General features: G+C 43.3%; 1 protein-coding gene and 1 long non-coding RNA gene across 2 annotated transcripts in view; both read left to right on the forward strand.

Moving 5' to 3' along the window:
• Window positions 1-20,616, forward strand: part of LOC136628105 (uncharacterized) — a 304,442-nt gene that overhangs the window by 26,928 nt on the left and 256,898 nt on the right. The gene's annotated exons all lie outside the window — the stretch shown is intronic.
• On the forward strand, window positions 16,602-17,534 carry LOC136627196 (olfactory receptor 6F1-like). Its single transcript, XM_066602126.1, has one exon. It carries the CDS (start codon window positions 16,602-16,604, stop codon window positions 17,532-17,534), a length of 933 nt encoding a protein of 310 aa, XP_066458223.1.

Raw genomic sequence — 20,616 nt, forward strand, 5'->3', positions numbered from 1 at the left:
ATGTATTGAAAGAGGGTGCTGGTGTCATTTGTCGACACCAGAAGCTAGGGGTTGACCAGGCAGAGCTGGAGGTCACGCCCCTAGCTGCCAATTGGCTCCTGGTCTCTGCTGTGTCCCGTCCTTACTGTTACTTGCATCGGGTGACAGGCTTCTGCCTTGTGCGGCTGTGCTGTCTTCACCCCTGGACCCTCAGCTCCTGCATGCCACTCCCTCCGGCTGGCCAGCAGTGTGCCACAGACAACGCTCTTCCTCTTGGCCAGCCAGTTACTTGCTGGCTGACAATCGGCAGCTGCTGCTTTCTGGGGGGCTTTCCCGTCTTCAGCCCCGGCCCCTCCAGATGGTAGCCCCCCGCTGCTGGGGAGGCTGGTGGGAATGGGGGTAGGAGAGTGAGAGCGGGGTCGGTACAGCGGCGCCAGGAGGTGAGATGGGAGCCCGGCAGGGAAAGTGACAGTTGATGTGGGGAGCCCAGCGGGGAAAGTCACAGCAGGGCCAGGAGCGGAGATAGCATTAGTAGGATGAGGAGGAGGAGGGCGAGGAGATGTGTAAGATGTCAGCAGGGAGAGCCAGAACATGTGTCTTTGGGGAGCTGTGTGCGGGGCTGTGGGAGTAACCTGCCCGTTCCCTGTAACTCAGCCCCACCAACCCATGTCTCCACCCATACGTCCAGTGGAGACATATTACACCAGTACCTTGAAAGAGTTTTAATATTTTTTAAGTAGAGTAAAATGGAAAAAAAATCACTGCACCCGCATCAGTTTTTTTCAGGTTTCGTTTTCACTGCATTCACAATTAGCTTTATTCAGCAGGTCAGTACAGTACAGTAGTACCAAATATATTGCTTTTCTGTTTCTAAGAAATAAACTCTTCTGATAAAAATTGCTTTCTGCCACTATACAGACCAATATGGCAACCACGTGCACAATGCATCTTCTGTGGTTGCTTCTTCTGGGGTAATCATATCACCTATGGCCCAGAAGAAAAAAAGGCATGGCGCACATTGTGAATGTGGTTGCCATTTTGATCTGTATGCCTGTTTTTATTTCTGTCTCCATTTGACAGAATATTGGGTATAGGGTATATTTCTATGTTACTTAACTACATTTTATAATATTGTAGTTGGTTGTATATATTGATCAGATATACAATATTATTGATTTAAACTATATGGCACACATAGAGTACTAGGTGGCTTCCGCTGTTCAATCATGGGATGTTTTATCTCTATGTTGTTGTTGTGCTGTATTCTAATAAAGTGACCTATTTGAAACTAAATTGATGTGCGTGTGCATAATTCTGTGTAGGTGTTGTAACTGACAAGGCTATGAAAGACAGGCAGGAATGACTTTACAGAAACTTGAGAAGATCCTAATCCCTTAACAAGCCTAGGTTTCAGTTTAGTTGCTTGGTCTGAAGCCTTTCTTAGGGCTTAATCACACACGCACATGCATGTTGCACTTGAAACACTGAGTCCTGTCTGATTTGCAAGAATCATGCACTTTGTATGTTCAATTCTCGTCCATGAAAATGGATAAGAATAGGACATGTGTAGTGGCCCGAAGTGAGTGGGTCCCCTCCATAATGTTAAATGGTTGTCTCGTGCATTTGTATTGTCAGTGTCTTTCATATGATGTGTATCTGTGATGTTCATTGCACCTCTGCAGCACTGAATGGGTTATGTCTGAGAAATGTATCTTGTTGTATGTCATGTGATGGTGTCATATATATGTGTTTGCAAGGGGTATGTAAGGAGGCTTTTTTGCAAGAGAGAGAGTGGGAGTCTGAGGTGGTAGTCTTGCAACCACAGTGATCATCTGGTGTGTGGAGAATGGAGGAAGTGGAGCGATTTCTACTGCTCAGCCTGGGATTAGCTCACCCAGAGTGTTCCAGTACTACCTTTAAGTACTGAGTATGAGAGAAGGACCGCTGCCTGGCCAGAAGCCAAGGACCAATAAATGTGAGTGTGGACCGGTAGAGAGTAATAGAGAAAGAGAGTCGCCGGAGTGGGATCACACAGATAACTGGGACTGTGGATTGTCTGGAATACCCCGAGAATCCTCCCTGTCACACCACTTTATTTTGTTGTATCTGTGCCAGACTGTTGATGTTGTGAAGGTTCAACCTGTTACTGTAAACAGACATTACTGACCTTCCCGGTTTGTCCATAAAGTTTCCCTGTGTGGACTGAGTTATTGATGGCATCCAGATTCACCGCAGAGGATGGAACAATAGCATCACGAGTGACCAAAGGACATTAAGGTAACTCCTCATTACTTTTCCCTGTGACCTCCCCCCAGTAGTAACTTGGACAGGTCTCGTGCTACCCCAGGGGAGGAGATGGTAGAACCACCGGGACCAAAGTAATCCCTGTCTTCCCCGCCATCTCCTCGGCTGTGGGCCTGCTCCTCGGACACTGCACATGCAGCAATTTGCGCACACAGATCATCGGTTCATGTGAAAAATTGGGCATGTGAATAATCTCTTAGGCTATTATGGGACCATGTGCTGCCCAAGGAATAGACGTGACCAGTTTATATGCCTGTGTGGATAAGACCATACACATACTTTGTAATACAGCAGGTAGCAATATACCTTGAGACCTGCCTTCAGAACTCCAATCTAGTATTTAAAATATCTTTTAAAGAATTAAAATGATGAAGAACGTTGTAGCAAATAAATACCAATTCCCAGTGTGTTAATGCCAAAGCCTTCTATTTTCTACTAGAATTATTATTAGATGGTTTGTTTTTCTTTTTACTCTCCCTGGATAGAATTAATTAGTCATAAGTGGTTCCCAGAAAGAATATAAGCCAACAATATGCACAGTATCAAAGCCATGTAGCTCAAGACGCAACCAACAGAGCCAGGTATTAAATTCTTCCCATTATTTTAATTTGCCCTCTTAGATTGTATGCCTGCTCTTTAATAGCTATGTTTTGGGGAGGGAAATTTTTGCAGATTCCATTTTTATTCAAGCCTTCCACTATATAATTTCTGAATATTTATTCACATATTATTTACTTGGCGTAAGAAGGGAAACTGAAGGGAATCTGTCACCTGCCTGAAGCACCATGAACACGCAGCCGGCGTGCCGAGCACATCCGTTGGGCCAAAGAAAGAAGATCCAGCCGTGAAGAAGGGAAGATCCGCATCGTCCGGAGAAGATGAATTTATTCAGATTTTTAGGCCTCATGTCCGCGGGGCAGGAGGGACCTGCTACGGATTCTACGTGAAGAATCCGCGGCGGGCCAGATTTTCCCCGTGGACATGAGGCCTTAGGCCGGCTGCACACAGCCGTGACGGGCTCCGCCACGGAATATTCCGCGGCGAAGCCCGTCACGGCGCCCCCCCAGAGACCCCATACTTACCAGCGGATCTGGCGTTCTCGCTCTCGCATGACGCTTTCCCGCCCACTGCCGCCGCGTCACATGACACGCCCACCGCGTCACATGACGCGGCCGGCCGTGTCATGTGACGCGCCTGCCGCGTCATATGACGCGGCTGCGGTAGGGGGGGAAGCGTTTTCATGCTATCTTCCGCTGTGCTACAGCGGAAGATAGCGTGAACGGACGGCTTCCATTGACTGCAAATAGAGCATGCCGCGGGTGAGGACGGGAGATTTCACGGTGCGGAATTCCCCACCGCGAGCATTGTGCTATTAGGTTCAATAGAACCTAATAGCAGCGGGCAATGCAACGGATTTTCGCCGCGAATTACGCGGCGGAAATCCGTTCGTGGGAAGGAGGCCTTAGGGTTTCTTAGCAGTCGACCACTGAGAATCATCCATTGATGACTGATACTAATGAAAGGCAATCGATGGTTCAGACCTGGAGAACCTATTAAATTGTTTAACCCCTTTTTGTCAACCATATGGCTGTATACATCCTAGCTGCACATGCCCTGTGCAGTTATCACGTATATAACTATCCACAGCATATGCTTTGTATGTAGCAGGCTCTGGAGCAAAGGCCACTCCATAAAAAGCAGGTAGTGGCTGTCTCTTACAGTCGGCACCCACCTACAGCACTGATGATCAGAGATAACGCTTATTGCAGGATTTAAATATACCGAACAGCCCTCTGAAATAAGATCAGACTGTCCAGGAGTCAAAGCAGCCTGCAGGCTTCTGAAAGCCTGACGGTTACCATGATCACTTGCCTATTAGGGACGTTCCTGTGACACATCTTTAATAGACAGCCTGTTAAACATCAGTATAATACAAGACCATAGTATTGTATTATACTGTATAAGTGATCAAACAATCGCAAGTTTAAGTTCCCTATGGAGACTAATAGTTAAAAAAAAGTAAAATGAAGAGTTTTTAATTATTCTAAAAATAAAAATATTAAAAGTAAAAAAAAAAAAAAACTTTTCCAAGTCGTCACATCAAAAAAATAAAAAACTAATTTAACCCCTTAAGGACCAGGCTGTTTTGTACCTTAAAGGGGTTGTCCCGCGCCGAAACGGGTTTTTTTTGTTTTTTTTTTAACCCCCCCCCCCCCCCCCCCCCGTTCAGCGCGAGACAACCCCGATGCAGGGGTTAAAAAAACAAACCGGGTAGTACTTACCCGAATCCCGGCGGTCCGGCGTCTTCATACTCACCTGCTGAAGATGGCCGCCGGGATCCTCTCTCTCTGTGGACCGCAGGGCTTCTGTGCGGTCCATTGCCGATTCCAGCCTCCTGATTGGCTGGAATCGGCATGTGACGGGGCGGAGCTACACGGAGCCGGCATTCTGCACGAGCGGCCCCATTGAAGACAGCAGAAGACCCGGACTGCGCAAGCGCGGCTAATTTGGCCATTAGAGGCCGAAGATTAGTCGGCACCATGGAGACGAGGACGCCAGCAACGGAGCAGGTAAGTATAAAACTTTTGATAACTTCTGTATGGCTCATAATTAATGCACAATGTACATTACAAAGTGCATTAATATGGCCATACAGAAGTGTATAGACCCACTTGCTTTTAGGACCAGACACTTTTTAGGGATTTTACCCATGTGGTGGTTTTACTGCCGTATTTTGTTTCCTTTAGCTATCAAAATTATTTCTGCTGGGTTTTTTTCAGTGACATATAGGACGATTTTTAAAATATCTTTTTCACTGACTTTTTTCCCCAATTTTTCGCTTTATTGGGGTTAAAATGCCTTTATAGCTATTTTTTAAAATTTAATATATTAAGCTAAAATAAAGTACGGGAACGAGTTCCTTTATTTGTTTCGGACGTTTTGATATATAATACGTATGATTTTGGTTTACGGGGTACATACAGCGACGGTTTTATGTTATTCTCTTTCTTATGTATGTATTGTTGCTTTATTCTGGAATTTTGTCTTACTGATGTATGTAATTATGTTTTTTACTATCTATGTCCCCCATGACATCATGTAAGACCTCTGGGGGACATGCACCTATTTTTATTTTTTTTTATTTGACACTTTCCCTCTGTAGCTGGGGCATCAATAGGAGCCCGAATTACAGGGGAAAACAACCCCTGTAGTGACATTAGTCACTGGTAGAGCTGGCCAGGGTCTAGTATGACCCTCCAGCTCTGCTGTAACAGGGAACCCCGGAGGTCACATGACCCCCCAACTCCCGGAGGCATATATTTATATTGCACAACACTTCTGCTTGATTCAACCCAAAAAAACAATACGGCGGGTTCACACGGGGCAGATTCCTGACAGAAATCTCGCGGTTTGGCCGCAGCGAAAAGCCACGAGATTTCCGCTGGGAGAACCGCTGCTTCAAAACCCGCGGCCGTTTTGAAGCTCTTCTGCTACGGCCGGCGCTCCCATAGAGGAGAGCGCAGCCGCAGCAGAAAAAAAATGAACATGCGGTCGGCAAATCCGGGCCGCAGCGGTGGCTTCTGCCAGCTTAGCCGAAGCGGATTTGTCGTCCCATGTGGACCAGATTTCTGAGAAATGTCGTCCACATAGCTGGCTAATCCCGGGATTAGCGGCCGCATGCGGATTTGCTGCAGTGAAATTTTGCACGGAATTTCCGCGGCGAATCCGCCCCATGTGAACCCAGCCTAACTGTGAGTCAGCCAACCCAAACAACCAATCCCTGAGAATCAGCCAACCCAAACAACCAATCAGGTTGTGAATTGAGCAGAAGTGTTGTGGAATATAGATATATGTTTTACTTTCACTTTTGAGTACACAGTGCTCATTGGGTTAAAAACCCCTCCTGCCTTCTCCTCCAGGTTATCAGCTGTCACTAACAGCTGATAACCCATCCTGTCTCTGATTGATTGCAAAGGCAGGAGACTTAAAGCGCCACTGTAATTTTACTATCGGTGGGGTTTTAAGCCTAGGAACAGGCGCCGCATATTTACTGTGCCTGGTGCTTATTGGGTTAAGAACTCTAATTGGAATTGCTGTATCTGTAAAGCTCTGATTTATTAAAACATTGAATTATTAATCCTGAATGATTAACTCCATCAGGAAAAAAAATACACAATGGAAGGATTGTACTTATTTCATCAAAAAATTGAACGCGATCAAAAAGCCTTATGTGCCCCAAATTGGAAATAATACAAACTACCGTCCACCATGCAAAAAATGAGCCATCACACAGCCCCATCGACGGAAAAATAAAAAAAGGTACAGGGGTCAGAAAATGGCTAAAGAAAGTAATTTTTTAAAAATGGTATTTTTTTTTTTTTTTTTAAGTAGCACGGCATAAAAATATTATATAGATCTGGTATCGCTATAATCATACTGACCCACAGAATAAAGACATGTCATTTTTACTGCACCATGAATGCAATCAAAATAACCCCTCACTCCCATAAATGTTGCAATTGCTGTCTTTTTTACCTATTTTGGCCCACTTAGAACATTTTTTAAAGTTTTCCCTGTTACTCTTTGTCACTAGACCTCAGGATGCCTTGGATAAAATAGAGGAAAATGGAACATTAATAGGTTTTACGATCGATGTAGATAAATCAGAGGCATTGCTTATCTCGGCCCATGGAAAATTCCATGGCAATCCCATTCTCTTACATACCTTCTAATCTTCTTTTAAGCTGTATAGGACCAATCTGCGGCTCTTCTCCAGATTCCCTGAGGAAGATTTGACAGCATGGAGCAAGATTTGCCCTTATATTTATGACCTATAGATGAGCACGTCGTCAACAAACAATTTTGGGCCTTTATTTAGCAAGGAAAGAAGCCCAGAATTGGGTTCCACATTTTAAAACAGGCAAAATTTGGGGGGAGGGGGTCATAAAATTTATAGATATCAAAATTGTTTAAGCTAGCAGCAAATATGCACATCCTTGGGGATTGGATACGAGACTCCACATACTCATGATTCTGATCGATAATTGGTCCCTAGTGGATCTATTGCATTTACCTTACCCAGTCCTGGCTCCTGACTATGTATCCAAACCATTATTTATGTCTATTTGGTACTCTTGGATGATCATACAGCATAAACTGCAGCTTTCTATTCAGAGATTTTTAGCTCAATTGTTTTGTGATAACCCCAATTTTCAGGATTGCAAATCACACCCTATTTTTCATAGATGGCAACTGGTAGGACTGCGAACAGTAGGAGATATAGTTGATGAGCATTCCAAAACTATTCTCTCTTTCAACCAAGTATGTACTCTTTGATTTTGTGCATTCCCATCCTTTCCATTTCATGCAACTACAAAGCAACTACAAGGAGTAAACTTACTGAGTATAAGTGGACTGATAAGATACTTGCCAAACTTTCTTCGCAAATGCCAATAAAGGGCCTAATAACTAACTTACATGCGTTTTTATGCCCCCAATTATATTATGACTCAATTCCTGTGGACCTGGTGAGCTGGCAAATACATGGCCCCCAACTGAAACCAACCTTTATTCTCAAGACATTAAATGCAACTCTTAAACTTATTTTCCTACTGGGAATTGACCCTAAAAATAATTCAGGATACCTTTACCCCAAAAGAAACTTTCACATGGGAAATATCTCTGATCCAACCTGTTCCAGATGTGGGGAGGCAATTGCAGACCACTTTCATTGTTTATGGGCATGCCCCAAATTTACTCCTTCTAGCAACGAATACACACTTTTGCTAAAATAGATTGAAGACAAGGTATTGTTTTAACACCAGCCTGGGTTCTCTTTGGTCAAATGGTTAATACAGGTGCTTCCATCTCCTGTGGCAGTAAAAAAGAATTGTTCTATAAATCGTCTTCTGCGCGAAAAGCCATTTTGCATAATTGGCTGGTACCAAGAAAAATTTAACTTTTTGTTCAGAATGGATTTGACTGATGCTTACCTCTACAAAGAAACATGTGTTCAACAATTTTTAGATGTATGGACACCATTTATTCATATCCTTCCATTACAAATTAAATCCTGGGTAAAGAATGCTTTCAAGCATCTACTTGGTATCTTGAATGTGATGTAACAGACACTGTACCTATATAAATGAATACAATATTAGGCCCTTATAGACATTTCTGGCTTTTGAGTTTGCTTGGTACACCACACTGTAGGACTTTAAGCTCTCAAACTTTGGGGGGTTGAGAGTTCTATATGTCCCATGTTCTGTTTTTCTTCTTTCTCCCTTTTCTTCTTACTGCCCTCCCTTCTTTCTCCTCCCTCCTGTTTATTATCATACACAAAATATACTTATGAAAGACGGATAAATGTCATACAGAAGACTACACAATTATCTTTAGGTTTGAGGGTTTTTTAAAGTTTTTTCTTTATTGAAGCCTTTTCAAATAATTAACAGATTTAGGTCTCCCTCACACATTTTTATACAGCATTTAGCACTGTGTTTTCATTCATTTCAATGGGGCTGCTCACACAAGCGTTAAAACGCAGCGTTATCAACGCTGCACTTTGACAGCGATGTATGTTCTCTTTTAGGCCGCTTTCAGCCATGCGTCACTCATTGAAATAAATGGGCAGTGGTTTCAGCTTGGTACCACGTTTTTGACAGCGTTAAATGCAGCCCTAGCTACTCTACCTAAAAAAAAGCAATACTCACCTAGCAGGCACCGTCAGGGTCCCTCCCGCTGCTCTCCAGAGCTCCGGCAAGGCTTCCGGGCACTTGTCAGTGCCAACAGAGCATCTCTTGCTTGTAATGGAGTTTGAAGACCACGCCTCCGGCAAGAGATTGCTCTGATTGGTTTCTTAATCGCTGGCTTAGCTAATCAGAGCCAGGGCTCAATAAACCACTCACAGCCATTCAGTGAATGGCTGTGATTGGTGCATCCAGTGCTGGGTCTGATTGGCTGAGCTCGCGGACTCAGCCAATGAGAGCAATCTCTTGCTGGAGGCGGGGTCATCAAACCACGTTACCAGCAAGATATGCTCTGTTGCTGACAGGTTCCCAGAAGCCTGCCAGGAGCTCTGAAGAGCAGCGGGAGGAACACGGACGGCGCCTGCTAGGTGAGTTGGTTTTTTTTCAGCTTACTTGTCTGGCAAAACGCATGCCAGCGCTGCTGAAGACGCAGTAAGCGCAGCATTGAAAAATGCTGCATTTCTGCAAACGCAGAGACTCAATAAGCATGTTTCAGAAGATATAACAGTTGATTAACAGAGAGTACATGCACATAATCCATGTGTATATATACACATATATATATATATATATATATATGCATACACGCATATATGTATTCACATACTCATATGCGCCTGTTTCTGTGTATGCATAAACAATACATATATAAAATATAGAGCATAAAATATAAAACGTCTACCACCACTAAATAAGTTGTAAAGAAAAAAGGCAAGAGCAAGGGTTGAACAGACCTAGATATTATATCGTTATTATAATGGTAATGTATCCTGGTCTGGTAATGTATCCTTTCTTTAATGAATCATTATAGGTGATCTAGTCAATTATGAGTGGTTAAAGCAAGATATTCTGTCCAAGGTGCCCAAGAAAAAATGTGGAGGATTTTGAAGAAAATCTGTAGGAATATAACTCTTCCATATGGTATGTATGATTGATGGAATTAGTAACTTTGTTAAATGAAAAGAGAAAACAACAGGGCAAGACCACAGCATATAAAAATATGTACCTTTGACCCCTTAAAGGGCTTCTGTCATTAAAAAAAAATTCTATACTTACCTATTCCTTCCCTGTTAGTCTACTTACCAGATGTTCACCTCACTGATCTTCTCCTGTCTCCTGCAGTCCGGGGTCACCTCTCCTCCAGCTGGCTGATTCCTCTGCTTCCTGTGAGGTTATGTACATTGGTTGGCAGTCATCTTCTTGCCAGCCAATGTATGTTACATCACAGCTCACAGGCTAGCAGGGTATTGGTATTTATCAGTAAGATGAAGTGCGGCTTTGAACTCTGGGTTAGCCCAGGGTGCCAGTGTCAGTGTGGTTCACCTATGCGGTGCAGGGCAGCCCGCTGGATTGAAATATGGCATCATTAATAGGTTGTAAACCTGCATGGTGCACGACACATACTATGTGGCCTGAAACCCTGAATCTGCTTTTTTTGTGCAAGAATATATACTAAACAGCCACCCCCCTCAATATAAGGAAGATGTGTGAGTGGCCATTCATCAGTGCCTTGCAGCTGTGCAGATTGCTCCTTCATTTGGCAGTCTGCATGTTGAGGGATATGGTGTTTGTACCATATCAGTAAGTATATGGCCACTTTCTGTGATTTTTTTTTTTTTTGTCCGTTGATATTTCCCTTTTCTGTCTTTATATGAAACACCAAGTTTTTTTATGCCTAGCAATTCCCAAATTCCAAAGTCCAAATCTATGAGGATAGAAGATAAAAAATGCAAGGGAAGTACTGAGATCAGAACCCAAAAGGTTGATGAGGAGGTAAAATGTTATCAGACAGCCGCTGAAATTTGTAAACTCGGTAGGTTTGCATTGATAAAAAGGAGAGTTTGACTCGATCAAAACCCACCCCTTAGGCCGCCTGCAGATGGGGGGGGGGTCGGATCCGGTGGCGAGGATTCTTGCCGCGGGAACCGACCCGAGCGCCTGCAGGGACCAGCGTGTACTCAACCGCGCCCGCCGGCTCCGGCTGTTTGATGTGCCGGCTTGCCGAGCAGCCGGCGCATGCGCAGACCGGAGCCGGCGACGGGTGAGTGACAGCGAAATCTCGCGCAGCCAAATCGTTTGTTAACGCAATCCTATGCAGGCTTCCAGCAGCGAAAATTCCGCGGGAAATCCACCCGTGGAATTTCTGCTCGTGTGCAGGCGGCCTTATATGATGAAAGAGTGTTTAATTAGGTCCAAAATTAGTGAATGGAAACAACGTCTTACATCAGGAGCTTTCATACTTCCTAGTTTATAAGGTTTGCCCAAAGTACAAAATTTTATCTTAGCATGGTAGATTCTCCCCCAAAAATTGTTAAGAATGGACTGAAGTCTAGTAAAAAAGGAGTTTGGAACATGGAAAGTTACAGTTCGTAAAAAGTAAAGAATACGTGGTAAGACCATCATTTTAACCGCTGCTATCCTACCGGCTGAAAAAATAAAACAGTTTGAAAGTATTTTGAGTTGCCGGATATAATTACATAAAGACAAGTAAGTTTTAGCAAATGTGCGAGAACTAGGGCTTGTTAAATGTATACCTAAATATGGGATAGAATGCTCATTTTAAACATATGCAAAGTGACTAATTATTATATGTTCTTTGATATTTCCATCGATACCAGCACTCTGCAGTTGAGATTTTGCATTGTTTACCTTATGAGATTTTTCCAAAATACGCTAGTGAAGATTGGCTATGATCTAAAGTCGGAAATGCGATCAGTAAGCGCCAAGATACTGTCATCGGTATAAAGCCCTATTTTGTGTTCTTGATGGCCCAATTTAATGGCCTTGATATCTTTATTAATTCTGATATGTTCGACGGAAGGTTCCATAAGAAGAACAAAAATAAGAGGTGAATGGGGAAAGCCTTTCCTAATAACATTAGAAACTGCAAGGGAAAGGGGGGCATACCCAGAATAAAAAAAACCTGTGTGGTTGGAGCCGAATACAGAGACAAAATGGTAGATTTAATGGGGCCTGTAAAACCAAATGCATCTAAAGTAGCATCTAGATTTCCCCAGTGAATCCAGTCAAACACATTTTCAGTGTATAAGGCTAAGAATAAAGTAACATATCCTAGAGAATCTAGGTATAAGTTTTGAGAAAATGATACCGAATCACTAATTGCAATTAGTACTCCTTTTTCATAGGAATTAGTAGCAATAAAAAGGTGTAGTCATTTACGATGCAAGCACTTAGGATGCTTTTATTGAAAGAGTTTGTTTTTTAAGTCCTCCTCAGACAGATGTAAGACAGCTGCATTTTAGCGTCTGTATTATGGCCACATTTCCTGGCCCAGCCATGAGTCTAATGATCTGAATAAACAGCATAAGGCTGGGTTCACACGGGACAGATTTGCTGCAGAATTTCCATGCGGATTGTCCGCACGTCCGCGAGAATTCCGCTGGAAATCTGTCCCGTGTGACCCCAGCCTTAACCCCTTAGTGACGGCGCTATCGACTTTCTACGTCCTGCTGTTGCAGGACGTGTATGGAGGGAGATAGCGCGGCTATCTCCCTCCATACAGCGCGGGCATCAGCTGTTTATTGCAGCTGACACCCGCGGGCAATAGCCACGATCGGCCGTTCGCGGCTATTAACCCTTTAAACTCCGCTGTCAATTCTGACAGCGGCATTTAAATCCCCCGAACGCTGTTCGGGGGTCCCGCACGGCCTCCCGCGGTGAGATCGGGGGAGCCGTGCATTACGTCATACTGCAGGAGCGATCAAAGCATCGCATGTTAAAGTCCTCCAGGGGGACTGAAAGAAAGTGTAAAAAAAAAATAAAGTTTTAGTTATTATTTTAAAAAAAAGTAATAAAAGTTTTAGGGCTCATGTCCACGGGCAAAATGTGATTTAAAATCCGCAGCGGATCTCCCGCGCGCGGATCCGCACCCCGTAGGGATGCATTGACCACCCGCGGGTAGATAAATACCCGCGGATCGTCAATAAAAGGCATTTAAAAAAAAATGGAGCATGAAAAAATCTGGACCATGCTCCATTTTCATGCGGGTCTCCCGCGGGGACGGCTCCCGCGGGCTTCTATTGAAGCCTATGGAAGCCGTCCGGATCCGCGGGAGACCTAAAATAGGAATTAAAAGCATTTACTCACCCGCAGCGGGCCGCGAAGCTCTGCTCTTCCTCACGGCCGCATCTCCCTTGCTTCGGCTCGGCGGATGTGCCCGGCGCATGCGCGCGGCACGTCGACGACGTGCCGGCGACGTGCCGCCGGCGTCAGGAATTCATCCGCCGGCCGAAAATGAAGATCCGGCCGTGAGGAACAGCTGACCTTCGCCGCCCGCTACGGATAGGTAAATGCTTTTAAATTCTTATTTTCAGCGCTCATGTCCGCGGGGCAGGAGGGACCCGCTGCAGATTCTACATGTAGAATCTGCAGCGGATCTGATTTTCCCCGTGGACATGAGGCCTTAAAAAAAACCCTTTTGCCATATTTGCAATAAAAAATCTAAATAATAAACCAAAAATACGTGTTTAGTATCGCTGCGTTCGTAAAAGTCAGATCTATCAAAGTAATGTATTATTTACCCCGCATGGCGAATGTGGTCCAAAAAAAAAAAATAAAGAACACCCGAAGTGCACTTTTTTGGTCACCCTATCTCCAAGAAAAAATGTAATAAAAGGCGATTAGAGATGAGCGAACACGTTCGGCTCCGCCCCTTTTTCGCCCGAACACCGAACTTTGCGAACACTTCAGTGTTCGGGCGAAAAAGTTCGGGGGCCGCCGTGGCAGCGCGGGGGGGTGCGGCGGGGAGTGGGGGGGAGAGGGAGAGAGAGAGGGCTCCCCCCTGTTCCCCGCTACTGCCGCCCGCGCCGCCGCGCATCTCCCCGCCCCCCGGCGGCACCCGGACACTTACGCGCGAACACTGCAGTGTTCGGCAAAGCCGGTGTCCGGGTGCGGATGTGTCCGTAACGGACACGTTCGCTCATCCCTAAAGGCGATCAAAAAAAACTGTATGCGAAAATGGTACCAACGGAAACGTCAGGAAATACCGCACAAAATGAGCCCTCACACAAGTACGTAGCCCAAAAAATTAAAAAGTTATTATGCGCAGAAAATGGACACAGAAAATAATTTTAAAAAATTAAATATCTTAAAAAAAAATACAAGTACTACAGCAAAAAAAATACTATATAAGTTTGGTATCGTAGTAATCGTACTGACCCATAGAATAAAAATATCAGGTCGTTTTGTTGCAGTTTGTGTGCCGTAGAAACAGGACGCACCGAAAGATGGTGGAATGTCGTTTCTTTCCCCATTTCTCTCCGCTTAGAATTTTTAAATAGTTTTTCAGTAAATTATATGATACAATAAATAGTGCCATTGAAAAATACAACTCGTCCCACAAAAAACAAACCCTTATATAGCGACGTCGATGGATAAATAAAGGAACTACGATTTTTTCAAAGGGAGTAGGAAAAAACAAAAAGGGAAAAAAGCAAAAAAGCTTCATCCCTAAGGGGTTAAAGATCCTTAGCTGAATGAGGCCTAAATAACAGTTCCAGTATGTTAACTGGCCTTTTTAAGGTTCAGTGTGCCATAATACTTTTGAACTATTTTTAATTGATGATCACACAGATTGTTCAGTAATTTTAAATTTGAAATAACATATATTATCACTACAAATTTGTCAGATCCTTCAGTTTTGTACAGTATATTTCATAGACAGATCAACATACATTTGTTCTATTCCATAGTAGATCGCAAGAATCTGTACTTTTCTCACCGTGGTCACACTAAAAAACGCTCACTGTTGCCCTCATCCACTCTCGCCTCGATTATTGTAACTTGCTGCTGATCGGCCCCCCCTGCTCCAAACTCTACCCTCTCCAATCCATCCTGAATGCGGCAGCCAGGCTCATCTTCCTGTCCAGCCGCTACTCGGACGCCTCTGCCCTGTGACAGTCACTGCACTGGCAAATACAGAATTCAATTTAAACTCACTACCTTCATTCTTAAAGGGGTGGTCTCGCGAAAGCAAGTGGGTCTATACACTTCTGTATGGCCATATTAATGCACTTTGTAATATACATCGTGCATTAAATATGAGCCATACAGAAGTTATTCACTTACCTGCTCCGTTGCTAGCGTCCCCGTTGCCATGGTTCCGTCTAACTTCGGTGTCTTCTTGCTTTTTTAGACGCGCTTGCGCAGATGCATCTTCTCCCTTCGGCTGGTCTTGGAAGCATCGGCGTTTTGGCTCCGCCCCCTTTTCGCGTCATCGCGTAGCTCCGCCCCCGTCATGTGCCGATTCCAGCCAATCAGGAGGCTGGAACCGGCACACGTCATGGGGCGGAGCTACGCGATGATGCGTACAAGGGGGCGGAGCCAAAATGCCGATGCTGCCGAGCGGAGCCGAAGGGAGAAGAAGGGAGAAGACGGATCTGCGCAAGCGCGTCTAAAAAGGCAAGAAGACACCGAAATTAGACGGAACCATGGCGACGGGGACGCTAGCAACGGAGCAGGTAAGTGAATAACTTCTGTATGGCTCATATTTAATGCACGATGTACATTACAAAGTGCATTAATATGGCCATACAGAAGTGTATAGACCCACTTGCTTTCGCGAGACCACCCCTTTAAAGCTCTCCATAAAACTGCGCCGCCCTACATTGCCTTCCTCATCTCATCCACCACCCAGCCAGGGCTCTATTCTCTGCTAAGGAAATCAGACTGAGTGCCACATTAATCCGAACCTATTATTTCCGCCCCAAGATTTCTCCAGAGCAGCACCAGTCCTCTGGAATGCACTACCCAAAACTATCCACGCAATCCCTTATTCACAAAACTTCAGGCATGCTCTAAAAACGCACCTCTTCAGGGAGGCATACCATATCCCCTAAACCAAACCCCTCTGTACTCCGCCTGATAATGTGCTCCCTGTCCTAGTGACTGCAACCCCTGCTAGCTGCCATCAACCACCCCTGCAGTCACATCGATTCAGCCACCACACGGCTTAATGTCTAACCATTGCTTATGTGTATAGCATCCCTCACTCTCCATCTTGCACATCTCCAGCCCTTTACCTTCTATATCCCCCCCACTATCTGTAGTATGTAAGCTCATTGGAGCAGGACCCTCACCCTTACTGTTTGCAGCAACTGATTACTACATGTAACCATGGTCTTTGTATTTTTGTACATTTCTCTTTCTGTAGCCCCCTGTTTTTGTAATTGCTGCGGAATATGTTTGGCGCTATATAAATAAAGATTATTATTATTAGTATTACTATAGTCTACTACAAATGTAAAAGATGTATGTGTGGCCGAAAGAATTTCTGAAATGGACACATTCACATAGACTATACAAAGCATGATGACTACTGTTGAAGTTTGCACATTATCAGGCCTTCTGCATACATGAGATTGAAGGATCCTACCTTCTTGCAACAAATATTTGGCATGTACAGTATCTTTCGCATAAAAAAATATATTTTAATATGCATTCATTTTAAAGTGCATGTATTTTTATCATTTGTCCAACTCCTGAAGTTATTTTTGCCACATTTCTTGATTCCATTGCAGGAGTTTAATATTAAGATGCCCAGTGGACAAAATGAGTACTAACCACAGCTGTGTGACAAATTTTATTCTCCTGGGTTTCTCGCTTGGCAGGCATACTCAATTATTTTTATTTATACTCATCCTAATTATCTACTCCATGACTCTGCTATCCAACCTTCTCATTATCATACTGGTGACATCTCAGAGGTCACTTCACAAACCCATGTACTTCTTCATTGGAAACTTCTCCTTCCTAGAAATGTGGTATACTACCGTCACTGTTCCCAGGATGCTTAAAGATTTAGGAGGTAGAAATAAAACAATCTCCTCCACTGATTGTATTTCTCAATTTTATTTTCTCTTCTTTCTTGGTGCCACACAACATTTTTTACTAGCTATAATGGCTTATGACCGTTTCTTGGCCATTTGCTATCCTTTGAGATACACTAACCTTATGTGCAAATCCACATGTGGGAAACTTGCAGCAGCATCTTGGATAGCGGGTTGCCTATCAATCTCCTTGCCAGCTGTAATGATGTCACGGCTAGTCTTCTGCGGACCAAATACAATTGATCACTTCTTTTGTGATTTCAGTCCTCTCTTACAATTGTCTTGCACTGATACCTGGCTGAATGAGATTTTATTTTCTGCCGTGGCTTGGACAGTAATTCTTGGCTGTTTCTTCTTTACTTTTATGTCCTATGCTTCCGTAATTACTACTATTTTGAGAATACCATCTTCCCTTGGTCGCCAGAAAGCATTTTCTACTTGTGCATCTCATATTGCAGTTGTTGGCATATTTTTTGGCACAGTCATGTTCATGTACATACGCCCAAAAGCAAAGAGTTCTTCCCCAGTTGACAAAGTGGTCTCAATATTTTATTCGGTTGTAGTTCCCCTTTTAAACCCTATGATCTACAGCCTAAGGAACAAAGAAATGAAAACTGCTCTATGGAAGGCTGTGGGTAAACATAAAAGAATATAATGAACATGCATACTGTATATAACCTCATAGAATGGTAGAGTTGGAAGGGACCTCCAGGGTCATCGGGTCCAACCCCCTGCTCAATGCAGGATTCGCTAAATCATCCCCGACAGATGTCTGTCCAGCCTTTGTTTGAAGACTTCCATTGAAGGAGAACTCCTGTGGCAACCTATTCCACTCATTGATCACCCTCACTGTCAGAAAGTTTTTTCTAATATCTAATCTGTGTCTCCTCCCTTTCAGTTTCATCCCATTGCTTCTGCTTCAATCTACATAAACCTATATAGTTTATGTAGATTGCTTCATTACCAAATACTGTAGTTAAAGAGCAATGTTACGAGAGCAGCAGTGGAATATATACATTTTGTTTTATTTTTTTTTGTATTTCTTCTTAATTAACCTTATTAAACCCTGGGAAAATAGAGTATATAAACACTGTGGAAGTAATGGCTAGTTTTGGCAGTTTTCATATGAAAGTAGTACAATTTGATTTTCCTATAGCAAGGTGAGCACTTGTGGCTAGAAAAAGATAAGGAGGCGCTTACACACTATGTTAAACATATTATAACCAGAGATGGAGTAAAAACGAAGATATATACTATGCGATCATTAACCCCTTAATGATCGCATAGTATATATCTTCTCCTCGCTCCCCCTGTGATGTAATCACGGAGGGCTGATGAGTTGCCATGATGCTTTTGCCTGGTGTCTGGGTCTGCCATGGCATATGATTGCTAGCAATAGCAATAATACATCGCAGTAGAAACATACTGCAATGTATTATAGCAATCATATGATCGTGGGTTCAAGTCCCCTAGAGTGACATACAAAAATGTGTAAAAATAAAAATAATATGTGTAATAAAAATCATTTGCAGTCAAAACATTGGGGGAGATTTACTACTTCTATCCTAAATTCAGACAGGATAAAACTGCAAGACACTGGCAGAAACTGCAGAAAATTTATTACACTAGTGTGTGCTGATAAATTTGGTGCATCTTACAAAACACATTAGACACTTTTGTCTTTATTATCGCCTTAGTGACCACACTTTTTTGCTTTTTCCTATTTTCGTTTTTTCCTCCCCCCCTTTTAAAAAATCCTAACTCCTTTATTTCTGCACCGATGTCGCTGTATGAGGGCTTGTTTTTTGCGGGACGAGTTGTATTTTTCAATGGTACTATTTAATGTACCATATAATGTGCTGAAAAACTTTTAAAAAATTCTAAGTAGCGAGAAATGGAAAAAAAAATGACATTCCACCATCTTTTCAGTGCGTCTTGTTTCTGCGGCGCACAAACTGCAACAAGACATGATAACTTTATTCTATGAGTCAGTACGATTACTACGATACCAAACTTGTATAGTTTTTTTTGCTGTACTACTTATATATTTTTTTAAGATATATATATATTTTTAATTATTTTCTGTCTTCATCTTCTGCACACAATAACTTTTTTTTTATTTTATGTTTTTATTGAACGATCAAGATACATATCTCACAGTATATCAGTTTCTTGGTTTTCATCTGGAGTAATGCGTGGATATTTAAACAATTAAAATAGCCAAAAAGACAAACAGAATTTTTAAAAAAAATAAGAACACATAGAATAAACTTAGACCTGTTGTGACCTCAAAATTATGGGCGATCTCCCGCCCCCCCCCCCCCCCCCCCCGTTTATCATTTGTTAAAAGTTGTTCTCAGGGTCCGCTCTCAGCACGTAAGTGCACCCGAGACAGATTCCCGATCAGCCAAATGGAGAGCTGGCCCAGGATCCCGGAATTCCCCCCACGGCTCCGGCACGACAACTGTGACACCCTAAAGGGGATAATCCCCCAGTATCCTCTGTTCCTGAAACCAACAAGTGTGGCAGAAGCAGTTCCTCAGTTTCTCCTTTATTCGCTGTGGAAGCATTTCAACAAAGCTCCCCGAAGTTGGGGTTAAGTGTGATCTATGAATAACCTGGAGTCGCATCTCGAGAAACCTGGCTGAGGGTAGATATTTGTGGGCCGACGATATGGACTTTCGAGTAGCTCTGGTGTGAGATCTGGATCATCTAAAGACCACTTCCCCACCCCCGTGTCTACGTCATCTTGCTCACGCATATTTCGAATTGCCCTTCATGTTTCCCGATCTAGAGATCCATGCACTGCCTGTCTGTATCCAATCAAATTTCGTGAAATGTGGCAGGAGTTGTTGGATATAATGTCTTGCTTTCAGGTAAGAGAATAATGAAATTGGTAACTCAGGGTATTTTTGTTTCATATCCTCATATGACAGAATGCATTTTTCTTTTTTGTGTAGCATTTTATCTATGGAGTCGACCCCTTGTCTTCACCAAACAGAAAAGATCTCGTAGGGATCATTCTGAAAATTGGGGTTGTTTATGAAAGATATATGTGGGGATGCATGTGTGGATGTTTGGCTGTCTCTGCTGAGTCTGTTCCATGATCTCCAGGCCGCAAGGACCAGGAGATTACGTTTGATTATTTCCTCCCTACACAAAATTTCTGTAAAGATAATTTATCCTTTTTATGTCTTTTAGCTTTGGGAAAATGGGTAGGGAGTGTAGAATATATAACAGCTGGGGAAATTCCATCATTTTTGGAACGTTAGCTCTCCCCAAGAAAGAAATCGTAAAGTTTTTCCATATGCTTAGAGTAATTTCTAGCTTTCTAAAATAGGGTTCTACGTTTGTGGTGTATAACCTAAAGGGGTTTATCACGACCTTAATTCCCAAGTATTTTATGGAGTGTGTTTCCCATTGGAAAGGGAGCTAATTTGTCCATAGAGGTTTGGCTGGAGCTTTTAGCAGTAAGGCTTCAGTTTTGTCTAAGTTTAGGGTATATCCTGAGAGCCCCCCAATCTCTTCATGTCTTGTAGTCATGGTGCCAGGGTCTCTCTGGGGTTGCTAACTACCAATAAGATGTCATCTGCAAATGCTTCTACTTTGACCTCTATGATTCCACAGCGGGCTCCTGCAAAAAGTGTGGTTTTCACTAAATGTCTAAGCAGCAGGTTTATTGATATGTTAAAGAGTAGGAAGGAAAGAGGGCAACCCTGCCGGGCCCCTCTAAACAA

Source organism: Eleutherodactylus coqui, chromosome 5 (assembly GCF_035609145.1).
Source record: "Eleutherodactylus coqui strain aEleCoq1 chromosome 5, aEleCoq1.hap1, whole genome shotgun sequence".
Taxonomy (NCBI): domain Eukaryota; kingdom Metazoa; phylum Chordata; class Amphibia; order Anura; family Eleutherodactylidae; genus Eleutherodactylus; species Eleutherodactylus coqui.

Bases quoted from the DNA above. Each gene is read 5' to 3' on its own strand.
- LOC136627196 (XM_066602126.1), top strand. From the start codon at position 16,602: ATGAGTACTAACCACAGCTGTGTGACAAATTTTATTCTCCTGGGTTTC.